This window comes from Cupressus sempervirens, chromosome 6 (assembly GCF_028749045.1).
Source record: "Cupressus sempervirens isolate cs-2001-9-10 chromosome 6, ASM2874904v1, whole genome shotgun sequence".
Classification (NCBI taxonomy): Eukaryota; Viridiplantae; Streptophyta; class Pinopsida; order Cupressales; family Cupressaceae; genus Cupressus; species Cupressus sempervirens.
The window spans coordinates 65,162,839-65,176,657 of record NC_143123.1 but is presented as its reverse complement, the minus strand read 5'-3'; the positions used below and the strand labels follow the sequence as shown (position 1 = coordinate 65,176,657).

Below are 13,819 nucleotides of genomic sequence, written 5' to 3'. Positions count from 1 at the left end.
ACTCCCTTCCTTAACCACATTAGAAATGTCATACATAAAGAAAACAAATACACATACCATACACATGCAAGCATGGGGTAAGTATCCATAAGAAAACACATAGGATAATAAACCATCTAACTAATTATCATCCATAACTGAAAACATTGAATAATCATCATGCATACATGAAATATAGAGTACCAAGTAATCTCATCATTTAATCAATTGAATGTAAAACAATATCTACTAATCTCAAGATAATGCTGCTAAACATCAAGCATAAAACTGACCTAAAAGAGTTTGGCAATAATAACAAAAATACGAACCAGGGGCAGACACTACAACTTAGCTTAACTTTCTTGATATAAACAATCACTTTGTCTTATCAAAGTCTAATTAATCAAATGTACAAATCATAACTCAACTTTTCCTCTAAGTGCTATTGTTATGAGCAAATTCTCAAATCCTCTTCATCAATCAAATATATATGACATTTAGATTAGGTAGCAATATGTCTTATCAGTAGATTTGACATCGATGACAAAACAACAATTGTTCTAATTGCAAGTTTCCAACACAAACGACCCATTTAATTAATTTTTAAAAGTAAATTTTATTTTCCTTCTTATTACTTCCAACAACTAACAAATAGATATATTATTATTATTCTTAAATCATTTAAATATATTTGAAAGAACTAAAGAGAATGTATAGAAAATTTTAAATGATCCATTAGAATTCAAATGTTGTTGAAGGAATGACTAATATCATAAAAGACGAGAATGATACTTTAGGAAAATAGATAACCTTTGATCATTTGCTCTTTAACACTAAGAAGAAAATTATATTACATTGGAAGGATGCATTCGAGCATCATAAGAAGGGCAGGAAACGATTTCATGTGTGGGAAATTAAATTTGTCGTCGCTTAAAATTAGGGTTTTAACTCTCCAATTAATTTGCCCCGTAGATTTATCGTTCTAGATTTCCTTTCTCGACTCCGAAAGTCTGGATCAAGTCTGCGGGAGTGGGGAGTGCGAGACAAGAATGGGGTCGCGAGATCAAGTCTACGGAAGTGTGAGCAGCTTGGTTGTGAGGCCGTCTAATAGCGGCGGCGGCGGCGGCAACGAGTATGAACCTGGCGAAATCAGGCGTGACGAGGGTCGCCATTTCGATCACCATCGTTCAGACAGAGAGAGAGAAAGAGACAGGGATAGAGATAGAGACAGAGATAGATTTCTCCCTACACCATCTTCGGCTTCAGGTTCAGTTCATTTATGCATTACTTTCTTCAGTTAATGGATTGGAAATTTAGCCTTTGGGTTATTCTTCACTTTGTGGATGGGTAATTAGCCAAGATTTCAGTGTCGATTATTCTCATGGGTTGTTCTTCGGTTGACAGATGGAATAATGGGGTTTTTTGTCTTTTATTAGTGCTCTGGAATTTTATCTCGTTTTTGTTAATGAAATGGTCACGTATGCTACAGAATCAGAGCCGTGTCCATATTCACAAAACTAGGGTTTGCAATATGCTTTGGTTGGGTAGAACAATGGGTATGAAGAAGCTTCAATGGATAAATCAAGGGGTACCAGAGACTTACTACTTAAAACAAGGGTTTGAAATGGGTGTATACGGGGGAGTTTGGCGAGTTTTAGTTTGCCAAACAAAGTGGTTGCATGAGGTTTGTTTTTCTTCGCAAAGGGTGGTTTGCAACGGGTTCGGTTGGACAAACCAAGTGTCTGTAAGAAATTTATTACAGTGCCCGAAGTGTTTGCAAGAGCTGCAGTTTGCCAAACTATGTGTTCGAAAGGGATTTGGTTTTGTAAACAAGGCATTTGCAAGGAGTCTGGACGGTTGGCAAAGTGAGGATTGGAAGACATCTTGTTTACTTCACAAAGGTTTGCCGGGGGTTTTGTTCGCCAAGGTAAGGGTTTGGAAGATATTTGTCTTTTGTTCTAAAGGCTATTGTTTGCTGCGGTAAGAATTTGAAGATTTTTTAATTTACACGAGGGTTTGCGAGGAGAATTTTTCCAACGAACTGGTGGTGTTTACAAGATCTTTTTCTGGTCATTCTAAGTGGCTGCTTTCTGAATTAAGAGCTGCCATCAGGCTTATGATCAATTTAATGGTTTACAGTAGTTCATGTTGAAAAATAAGGGCTTGCAATGGGTTTTCTGTGGGATTCCACTCTGACCGTTTACACAATTGGCTGGTGCATGTCTTCTGGCATGATGAGCCGCAGGCCGGTCAGTCAAACTCCTCAGATCCAATAACAAGTGGAAAAGCTACTGATGAAAAGTGGGCTAGCGAAATAAAGACCATAAAATGCTGCTCTTTATTGTTTAATTGGAAAATCATATCTAGGAATCTCTACTGTGGAATCTATGATTGCTTAAAGGAAGGTTTAATTTTTAAATTCTGAAAAATCATAAACTAAGGTTCTTCTTTGATAAGCTCCTTGAAATGTGGACTTTATTTCATGCTATATTGTGAGCATGAGGGCTGTACAAGCTTTAAAAAAGTTGTAACTGTTGTAATTTTGAGACAATGAAGCTGGAGTGTAGGTGATGACTGATGATATTTTATGTTTGAAGGGATCATCATTACACATAGAGAGTGGCAAGTGGACCATTCAATTTCATTGGAGTTTGGGCATTAAATGAACATCTTTTTATAGGAGATGTGAGAGTGAAGGACTAAGTACCCACACTGTTAATCAAGAAAATGATATTGAACAGTGATATTTACTGGAGGATGACCTATTACATAAAGAATATATGTGCAAAAAAAAGAGATGAGAATTTGTTAGAGTGAGAAAGGTGGTGCCAATTTCAAGACTTGGCTTTTAATGGATTTGAACTTTATTGATGTTGCTGAAATTGGATATGTTTGAACATTTTTGATGAATCATAGATGAGTTTTAAAGTGTTTTTTTGGATAGTTTCTAAAATCAAGGGCTTTCAAGCGAGGGTGGTTGTTAAATTCCAATTATTTGCAGGTTGCATGGGTTTTATAGGTATTAGTTATGGAAATATGGCATGGGGTCAATTTCGGGTGCAGGTTTTATTCTTTGGAACGTAACTTGTTGGAATGCTCGGTTGCATGTCACACTTTAACAGTTTCAGAAAATGAAGATTGTTAGATATTTTTTACCAAAATATTCGTTGGGGTCAATTTTCAGGAGTTGGTTTGCTCTTTTGGGAATCAAGAATATAAATTTTGCTACTTGTTGAAAACAAAGGCATTGATTTGATAAAATGAGAGTTTGAAAGAATTATTTTGTAATAATTGATTTGGCAAAATACACAGAACAATGGTTTGTAAGAGGCGTTAAGCAGCCAATTTTTTATGATTGTTTTAAAGAGTTCTATTAGTGATTTTCAAAGCACAAGCCCAAATTTGGAACTAGAGAGCTAATGCAATGTGATTTTTCCTTATTTCCAGAAGATGAGGGAGGGGTTGAATAAAATTATTTTACTATGTTACTGAAAATGAAAGTTTGTAAGATATGATGTACTGAGAGTTTGACAGAGCAAGAGTTCTAAAGAGGTTTGGTTTGTGAAATTACAAAGGATTGCGGATTTTTTGGACTTTCCTTATGCCAGAAAAGGAGGGTTTGGCAGAGGTCATATTTTCACAACCAAGGGCCTTTTTGTTGCTTTTAATTTCAAAATTCCAAAAACGAGCCTAGGCATTTTTTTCTAAGTTAACAACATTGAGTGAGGCATTTTGCAACCTCAGAATTTGGTTGATTTTAGGTCCCTTTGAATTTTATCAATGTTTTGACATTCTGGACACTGAGTTTGCTAAAGATAATTTGTTGGATTAAGTTTGAGGACACTGTGATCAAGATGTTGTCAATTACAGACAATGTGTTATAAATTAGAGGAAGTTAACACTAGGTAAAGTTGAGAAAGTCTAGCATCTGTGAAATTTGAAGAGTTCCTAAATTCATGATGTTTTGAAAGACAAATTGGAGAAACCTGGCTTTTAACTCAATGTTTTGGCAGAAGAGTTTTGTTTATTCCTATCTGGGGAAAATTGGTTATGTGAAAAATTTGATAACTGTGAGTTTTAATATCCCAGTACAATTGAAAAAAATGATCTACAACTTTTTGAAAAATGATTATTATCTGCCTTTTAATTTGACAGGCAGATCTAATTTTATGATAGGTATGAAAATCACATTAGTCAACTGTGGGGAATTTGGGTTTTCTAAGATTAATTGGAAGAATATATTAAAATGTAAAATGTAAAATTTCATCCTGGCTGCTGGGTCGAGAGTTGAGATGATCATCAGAAGCTGGACTCATAAATAAGTTAATTTTTTGGGCTATTGAAATCTGTATAAAAGCTTTTCACAACTGCCAAATTGGAGATGTGGTGTGGGAGTTCTTTGAAAATGGAGTTCTTTGAAGTGAAATTTGAGAAAATGGTTTCTTTATCTTCAAATTTATTTGGTGGACATGAATAATTTTAATGAAAAGTTAATGAAAGTGAGATTGGACAGACATGGGATTCCAGTATTTTGTTGTCGTAACTTATAGGGGTTGGCTTTGGGTGCAAGAAGGAAGGATGGTTAAATCATGTGCTACAAGAAATCATAATGGTCCAATATTTTGGTAGTGCTGAGGTACCAACTGATTATGTTAGGGTCTCGAATTCAATGCAAGATGCTCTACACAATATTTACTCATAATAGAAATACAACTTCTATCAAGCAGAGATTCAGGTGTATTGCTTTTGAGCTTTTCTATTTTTAACCTTTTTTGTGGCATGCTTATTCAGTTTTTATAACTATCGTTGAAAAGATAAGCTGCAGGAAGTAATTGTTTTATTAAGAAGAAACAAAAACTGTGCAGCCCGAAAAGGAGAATGAACAAAAAACAGTGGGAGCACATCAACAATTTTTTTGGTATTGTAGTTTGATAATTAAACTTCTATTTGCTGAGGTTTATGTGACATGAGTTTGCTTTGGAGCACATCAACAATTTTTTTGGTATTGTAGTTTGATAATTAAACTTCTATTTGCTGAGGTGTATCTGACATGAGTTTGCTTTCAATTTTGAGTGTTAACATTTTGTAATGAAAGACCTTCTCAGGAGAGCATCATATTAGCTTGTCTGTTGCTTCTATTAAATTTCTTGTAGGCAGCTTTTGGAATATAAGTCCTAGTGGCAGTAGTGGACTATAGCGTTCCATTGGTATCTAATTAGATTACAGAAGTTAGAATTATAGGTTTTTCATGTTAATAGACCATCGACATATTTGTTTATGAAATGTTTTGATGCATGTTTTATATTAAAATTGCTGGAACACTATTTAGGTGATGATCGTGTGATTTAGAATTCTGGTACTTAATTTCAATGTATAGATCAGGTTGTCTAGGCAATGTGAACAAATGTTGAGATGCTTTAGTATAAAATCAAATTGCTTGTGAACCTCAATTTTATAAAATATGATTTGACTTTGCAGTTTCGTTTTAGCATTTAATGCAGTTATGATCTAGATAAAACTATAAAGAATGGGCGATCAGCTTGTTCTCTAGCAAAATATTATGGTTTTGTAGTCAATATAATGTGTCCGTGGCTGCAAATACCTTAGAAGGCCTGTAAATATTTCCTTTATAAGAGTAAATTCACGTTGTAATTTCGATGTTAGATATTGATGCATGCAGGAAAGTTGTTGCAGCAAATGACTCTAGTCCCAAAATGTGAAGCAGGCACACTTGTGTCTTTCCAGTGTCTCTGGGATTTCAGTTGGTCTTGAGAGAGTGTAAGCTTGTGCAGATGGGAATGTCAATTCAGAACAGATGTTGTCATACATAGGGAAGGTTATAAGCCCTAACAATGTCACTACATAAAGGAGACACAGGATTTGAGAAATCTTTTATAAATTGAAAGGTTGGAAAGCATATTGAGTTTTAAAATTCTGAATGTAGGTTGATATTTTAAGCACAATAATTTCAAAGTGGAAATATGGATACATTCTGGTGACTACAGTATCTGTTGATCTGATTAACAGGATACAACACATTATTTGGGTTAGTTGTAAGTGTTGTTGTATAGTGGTGCTGAGTGCTAAGGTTTGGGGTAAGAAAAGTGTTTCAGATGGAATAGAATTTTGATTTTAATGTGTCATTCTGCCAAAGGAACAGGAGAATCCAATGGGTTATTGATTTTGGAAATATTGATTTTTTTTTATGCTTGTTGCACAGGAAGCTGGGAATTCTGAGGATTAGGTACTTGGATGAATGGGATATATACTAGGCCTTTATAAGTGCTTGTTTTATTATTTGCTGGAGCATCACATCCTCTGTTTCAGTAAATTGTTCATTTTAATTGGGATGAAGTGAAATGAGACAACCGGTTAGAGTTGTTTTTATGTGCCAAAGGTGCATAATGTTGGTTGCAGTTGTGGCTGTGAAATACTGTAGAGCAGCTGGTAGATGCCATGATTTGGCCTTCTTTAAGTGACGGGATTTAATGGAGGACTTTAATACCTGATCTCTTGCGTAATAGATGCCTTGTAGCAGTGGAGCAATGAAATGATATATGTCTGGTTTATAGAAGATGGTATATGTTTTTATTAGTGCTACTCAGTGGTATCAGAGGTGTAGTAGTGGAGGTTGGGGAGTTAAAAGAGTTGTTACATGTAAAGATAGGAACAGTTTTGTTGAATCTGATCCAGTGCACTGGAAAAACCATTCCATAAAGAAATATTAGAGATTGACATCAATTATATCAATAGGCATTGAACAGTGCCTCAATGCATTCTGGTATTTCCTGTTATTCTTTAAGGTCTCTTTTTAGAATCTAAAGCTTAACCAAAGTTCTTCTCCGCTACTCATTGGCAGACAATTTTTACAGAAGAGTCACCAGGAATGATGAGGATAGCATATCTACATTTTCATCTTCTGAGTATTCTGGCTTTCCTTAGCACCTCTTCTGACTAATTATGGCTTTCATTTACTGCATGCTTGATTATTGTGAATTTTGGTGCAGTCATACTGGGGAGGAGAGGTTCCTATAATAAGGTGATGTTTGGTTATTATGATTAGCACATTCAAAAGAATACTTCAAAATGCAGATTCATTGCTTGAATTTTTGGTTTGGTTAATAAGCCCTGTTCTTTTGAGGCATTAGACAATTTAGAAGTTTAGAAAATTCAAAAGTGGTTAAGAATGCTCAACACTTTCTTTGTCATTTCGTCTATGTTCCAAATATGGGAGAAATGGTTTAGTGGAATCAAAGGCAGTGGCTACCTGAATAAAATAATAAGAAAACAGAAGTGGATATAATGTGGGTTCTGAGTGTGCAAAATAGCCAATTGTTTGCATGTATGGCTTGAGTCCTACTGGATGGTAAGACTACAATTTGTGGGTTAAGTGCTAGTCCGTCTTATCAATTGTGCAAATGGTTGATTAGGACAATGCATCATGAATGCATTCAGGAAGGGAAACTGAAGTGGAACAGGTAGGGAGTTATTTTACATTAATTGTTTTAAGTAAATTTGTAAAGATGCATAGTGGCTTGGGATTCTTCAGAGTTGTTGTTCTGGACTTGGATCTTTATCCTGTATCTGCTAGCTGTTTTCTTCTTGATTGGAAACTTGATTGGATTTGTACTGTTGAATTAGTGCATTTAGTTTGATTTATGTTTACCACTGAATCTTTTCATCCTTTTTGTAGGGTATAACATGAAAGGTTACAAGGTACCAGTGCCAAATGGTTCTGTTTCACCAATGCGTCCAAGGAAGCCAGAGCAATATGGACATGACTATGATCGCAATGACCGTGACTTTGATCGTGGGGGTATTGATCGCAGCGGTCGTGACTTTGATCATGTTGGTCGTGAATTCCGTCGTGGAGGTCGTGACTTCAGTCGTGGAGGACGTGACTTCAATCATGGAGGTCGCGACTTTGATCGTGGTGTTCGTGACTTCGATCATGATTTTGAGCACAGGGGCCCTTCTCGCGGTCGAGGTTTTAGAGGTGGCAGGGGTCGTGGCAGATTTCGGGATCGATCTCCCCCTTTTGGTAGGGGAAGAGGCAGGCCTCCTCTTGGAAGAGGATTTAGTGGACCAGGATATGATGCTCCTGAGCCCTTTCGTGGAGAAAGTGCTGGAAGAAACAATCCAAATGTAGCTCCAAGAGAAGGAGATTGGATATGCTCTGAACCAACGTAAGTACAAAGATTCCTAGCTCTGGAGGTCCATATATGGTAGCATAATAATTATTTTAATGTTCTAAAATGAATTTAATTTCACTCTTTTGCTAGTTGCAAGGTTTTTGTTTTTGTTTTTTTTTCACATTTTTGTTGATTTCCATTAAGGTACTGTCATGTATAAATCTTGTAGCTCATGTATACAATGTTTTTGAAAGCAAATTTGATTGTATGTTTGATTTTGCAGCTGTGGAAATCTCAACTTTGCAAGGAGAACACATTGTAACAATTGCAATAAACCTCGGAGGGATGTGGCACCATTTAGTCTTGGAGTTGGTAGTCCCATTAGAGGTTATCAAAGGCCATTATCCCCTCCTCTCATGGATGCTCCACCAATGGGCCGTGGGATGGGAAGAGGTGGTAGTGGATTTGGACCACCACCTGTACGGTGGGGTAGAGGCGGTCCTAGAGAATTTGACCAAGGTGCACCTCCAAGGCCGGCAGAAAGGTTCTCAGACTTCCGTTCTGGAAGGGACATTCGAGACCGTCCAGAGTTTCGTGACAGTGATGAATTTGCAGATAGGGGTAAGTTTGATAGGGCACCACCTGTGGATTGGGGTTTGCCTCTTGGTTCTAGAGACAGGGAAAGAGATGACAGGTTTCATGAGAAAAGAGGTCCACAGGATACAAGGAGTGATCGGCATCCTCCCTCACCACCCCCACGTAGTCGCTGGGGAAAGGATGCAAGGGAACGAAGTAGGTCTCCTATTAGAAGTGTGCCAAAAGAATATTACAGAGAACCTTATGCTGATCACAGAAGAGATGATAAACGAGGGGGACGGAGGGATAGACTGGATGACACATACTAGGTACATCTGACCAAGCTGCACACAACTCAATACTGTATTTTGTTAGTCCCAGCATACAACTTTTCAGGATGCATGTGGGGCCTTCTTGTTAGCATGTAATTGATAATGATACAGCCATTTTTCTAGCATGTTGCTGGGTGTCCGGTACTTAAGTCACATTGTTGTATCTTATTCATTACTGTATATTTTCAGATATAGATTACATTGGCTTTATCTTTTTTGTGCCCAGTATAACTTGACCTTTTCGCTTGCCAATAATTAAAAACTTGTAAGTTGATCTTTGTTAGGTGGGTGTTGTGATTGTTGATCTAGTGGATTATGCTTGACTTGCATAAAGTGATTTCCGTCAAAAAATGTTTTTGTTTGGTCTGTGGAATTCATGAGCTATAATAATTTTATTCTATGCACGTGGGAGTTGAATTGTCCATTATATGCTGCTTATAGATTTTTATTTATGTAGATGCAATGTGCATTGCTGTTCTAGATTTCAATTGCAAGCATGACTCAAAATCTCTTTGAAGATATATCCTCAATATTCTATGGATTTCATTTACAGTAGTTCAACTAGAAAATTAAGATATGTATTTGTTCTTAATTATCTTAGGTAGGATTTGCTGTCGAGGATCCAAAGGTTGAGTTTACATCAAATTCCTAGCCTGCTTTTGTACTTTTCTTTTACAATGGTCTTATGTTTGTATTGTTATGATGCCATGATTTCTCTTACAAATTACTAAGGTAGAAATGCTTTCCCAGTTCTAAATGATATATAATTGAAGTGCTTTTGTAAAGAAAAGTTTATTGCAGAGTACTGTGACTAAAATCTTGTTTAGAAGTATAATATGCTAAGAATATTGTTAGCATCATTTGAGTGGCAACAGACTTAAAATTTGTCCAAAATGCAAATAATTTCTTTCGGCTTTGAGCTTGTTTACAGAAAATCAAAGTAGTCTTTAGGTAGCATTATTTCTAGGCATTTGCTATCGGTATGATAGTTTCGGGTTTGCTTGTGTTTGAAAGATCAGTTTTACTGCTTATGCATTGGTATTTGAAAGTTACTGTTAGTCGAGATATTAGTTTTGAATCTTTTATTTCCTTTATTCATGGAAGCTGAATGTTGTTTGCAGAAAATACGCTCAGGTGTGCTTAAAGGGCTGTTGTTGTCTGATTGTTTGTAGGTTAGCTCAATGAGAAACACTTATTTGCAATATCACCTATACATATCTGGTGTCCTGAAATCTTGAAATTTAAATCTGGTTGTAGACAAGTATTTATGATGATATTCCATATTCGATGATGTTTTGCCCTGTTAGCTTTACAAGGCTAATGCCTAAAATTAAAACGGGATACCTGACTATCTACTCAGGAAAATTAGGATTTGAGTTATTGGGTGAAATGCTGTTAAACATGTTTGGCATGCAAGTTTTAGCCAAATGTTAATTTTGATATCATGCATCTGGACACATGGAAAGAAAAAGTTTCCACGCTGCTATTGTGATGGATCTTTGAGATTAATATGGTAATTTAATTCTTGATTTTGTTTTAAGATTTCAATATTTTGAGTGTTATGTTGCCTTGCATTGGGTGACATTTTTGTTTAGCCCATATTATAATGCTGCTCAAATTCTTCTCGTACACGAATCCATGGTCTTTGCTTGGGGAATTATTTGAATACGCTCGGGTATTAATTTTCAAATTGTTACACGTAATATTGTGTTCAATGCCAAGTCCGTTAAACATGAGATTCAAAAAATAAACTCCCAACTTTGTATTGTTGTTTAAGTATGAGATGTAGAATCTCCTAGAAGTTCGACTTTATATGCCCTAATGATTGTGATATTACTATCAATGTTTTAACTGTGTGCTTTTGAGTCAAACTCATTGACCCATGTTTCATGAGTAGTGATTCAACATGAATCCATCTCTCATGAGAATAAATAGAAAACACTCACTGGATCTAGGTGATGCTCACAGGGGTGAAGCACTCGGACTTCTTGGGAGGACTTCTTGGAAGGTCACCCATCCTAGTACTACTCTAGCCTAAGTGCGCTTAACTATGGAATTTCCTCAATGGTTAAACCCAAAGCTTGTAACCCCATTTGCAAAACCTTCACCAAGTGTTGTGCCTTATGAACCATTCATTAGAAAGCCCCTTAAGCTCATCAATTGATAAGCCCATTGAGCCTTAATGACTATTCACATTGAATCTCAAACTCTCTATTCATTTTATAGTGGTGGAGCACCTATATTGTTGAAAGATAGGTGTTATAAGTTTAAATTCTATTAGGGGTACGCTGTGCACATCTCATTTGTAGCCCAGGCCAGGTAGGTGCCTGTGCAAGGAGTTCGGGGTAGTTATGTCCAATCAAACAACTATATTTGAATACTGTTTGATTTTACTAGAAATTTATTTCATTAATGGCCATGTGTTATTGTCCTCTTTGGATGGGTTATCTGGATGCAACCAAATCTTTAAAATTTTTCAAGATCAATATAATACCTTTTTTCTCTCTGTAAAAGGCCGAGCCCTATAGATTATATTAATGAATTAATAAAGTTAGGAAATAACCAAACCTTCACTCTTGGTCGGTAGGAAAGAACAAAATCTCGAGTCTTGTCGGGGACCATCATCTTTTAAATATTACAAATTAAATGGGGCATACCCAAATAAGATTTTAGTTGCATATTTGAAATTACAAGAGCCCCTTATATAATTGAGATTTTTAGAAAGACATTCCTTCCTTCACAATATTGAACAAATGAAGACAGATAGGAGATCGTCTCTACCAGTTCAGGGTGCTCTCTTTAAACTACTTTCAATGTGACCTTGTCCTTTAGCTATAATTTGCTGCTCAAAACTCAAAAGAAACATTAGATAATAAAGATTATCTAATGCTTACATGCCTACAATTTGAAAAGTTAGGTAAGAATGTGACACCGCTAAAGAGAAGAATATCTGAAAAAACATATTGAACAGTGTCAAACAAAGGTGTATAGAATCATGAGAGAAGCTGAACCAAAACAAATGATAGAGGTGAAGCGAGCAACTAAGATATTACACAACAGAGAAAGGGAAAAAGTGCCAACTCTAAAGAACTATGGAGATCATTACAACTTATAGTTGCCATTAAGATTTTATAGTGAAGGAATACCAATCCCTCGCCCTATTTTCTGCTTAGATTGTTATGTGCAAAATTCAGCTTAGATTTTTTAAAAAATTACTACATTTCTAGGGTCTGCTAAATAATGTTATTAAAGTTTAAGTTTCCAACTCCCTGTTAGGGTTACTCTCCTCTAATATGTTTTGATTAAGAACTTGCAAATTTATTGAATTCAGGTTCTAAAAAATGCCCAAACCATACAACCAAAAACTTTTGCTTCATTGAGATTGCCCCTACAGAATTGATGGAAGGAGAACTGCCAGAAACTTACTGTTGACGAACAATTTAAGATTATGAGGAGCAAGATCTTAACAAAATTTTGGATATGATACAATTTCTTTTTAGATTAAAGTATTATTGAATTGATTGCCCCCGAATTAGTTTATCAATGTACCAAAAAGATTAGTTCTCTTCATTTATCGTTTGAAACGCTCTCCACCAAATACTAAATATTGATCCTCAAAATCACCATAAAATTTCGAACGTAACTGAACAAGAGCCATAACCGAGAATAAAAGGGTACTTTCATTACTAAGTGATAAAGATATACATATATGAGACGGATACCAACACTACCAAGAGCCATAACAAGAAAAGAGAGGAGATGAGAGAAAGGGCCCATGCTGTTAGCCCAATCTCAATACAAAGCCCTTAATATACAGTCGAAGGATCCCCAAGCAACCCCATTAACATATACAATCTAGCCAAAAGCCCAAACTAAACAGATAAAAGGATAATACCAATGATATACAAGTCAAAAAAGTCGAGAGAGGCCCAAAGAAGACACAAAATTAAACAACCTCCTCATGTTTCCAAAATACCATAATCAAGTCGTCTACTTCATTCGGATCTACTGACATGCCCCCTGGAGCTAGAACCCATGCCATATTTTCTCAGCTGGACTTGAATAGGTTTGGAAGGGAGAAGTCGTGCTCGCTAAGGTCCTCGAAGACTACTCCAGGCATTATGTAGGAGTTGAAAATGTGAAGGTAATGGAGCAGCCATCCTTTGCCCTATGCTTCTATTATTCCCCTCCAATGCAACAGAAAGTGGATACTAGCTTCCATCTCAAGACAATTGCGGTTAAAAAGATTGATATCTTTGAGGTGCAGAATAGGATGCATAACCACATCTAAGTTATCTAGGCTCCTAGGGGGATAAGCCATAAAAGTTTCCGCCAAGGGAATTTCCAAATGCCCATTGACGCCTAAAACAACTGCTATTCCTACTAACCAGGCAGGGTCAAAGATGTTATAGTAAAGATGCAAAATTTCCCAGTGACCAATGCGTGCCCTAAATAAATATGCAATGAAGGACCCTATAACATCACTATTAGTACGACACGAGAAACTATAATCAAAAGCCCTTTCTACTAACCAGGCAGGGTCAAAGATGTTATAGTAAAGATGCAAAATTTCTTAGTGACCAATGCGTGCCCTAAATAAATATGCAATGAAGGACCCTATAGCATCACTATTAGTACGACACGAGAAACTATAATCAAAAGCCCTTTTCCCAAGAGCTCTGCTAATGGCTACCCTTGTCATGTCATCAAGAAGATTGAGAATCCTATTCCAACGTTAAGGCTTAACTAAACCCATGAATGCCATGGTTCTTGCCTCGGTCGCATGAAACAAAGTGATGG

The 13,819-nt window shown here is 36.3% G+C and overlaps 1 protein-coding gene across 5 annotated transcripts; it reads left to right on the top strand.

The window, feature by feature from the left end:
- The first annotated feature begins 942 nt into the window (after nt 1-942).
- Nucleotides 943-9,302, top strand: LOC149551147 (uncharacterized). 5 transcript variants are annotated; one of them, XM_089786730.1, is made up of 5 exons: nt 1,108-1,245; nt 5,660-5,885; nt 6,007-7,457; nt 7,673-8,165; nt 8,395-9,302. In XM_089786730.1, exons 4-5 carry the CDS (start codon nt 7,681-7,683, stop codon nt 9,014-9,016), a joined length of 1,107 nt encoding a protein of 368 aa, XP_089642856.1. In that variant the 5' UTR covers nt 1,108-1,245; nt 5,660-5,885; nt 6,007-7,457; nt 7,673-7,680; the 3' UTR covers nt 9,017-9,302. The 5 variants fall into 5 exon arrangements, with proteins under 5 accessions (XP_089642857.1, XP_089642854.1, XP_089642853.1 ...); XM_089786731.1 differs by lacking the exon at nt 5,660-5,885 and having other exon boundaries at nt 943-1,245; nt 6,200-7,457; XM_089786728.1 differs by having other exon boundaries at nt 943-1,245; nt 5,660-7,457.
- Nucleotides 9,303-13,819: the final 4,517 nt, after the last annotated feature.

What these genes read in the sequence shown, in the direction of transcription:
- LOC149551147 (XM_089786727.1), top strand. Translation starts at nt 1,029, where the DNA reads ATGGGGTCGCGAGATCAAGTCTACGGAAGTGTGAGCAGCTTGGTTGTG. An exon ending in TACACCATCTTCGGCTTCAG is followed by an intron (nt 1,246 to 7,672) that starts GTTCAGTTCATT and finishes TCCTTTTTGTAG; the next exon opens with GGTATAACATGAAAGGTTAC. An exon ending in TGGATATGCTCTGAACCAAC is followed by an intron (nt 8,166 to 8,394) that starts GTAAGTACAAAG and finishes TTGATTTTGCAG; the next exon opens with CTGTGGAAATCTCAACTTTG.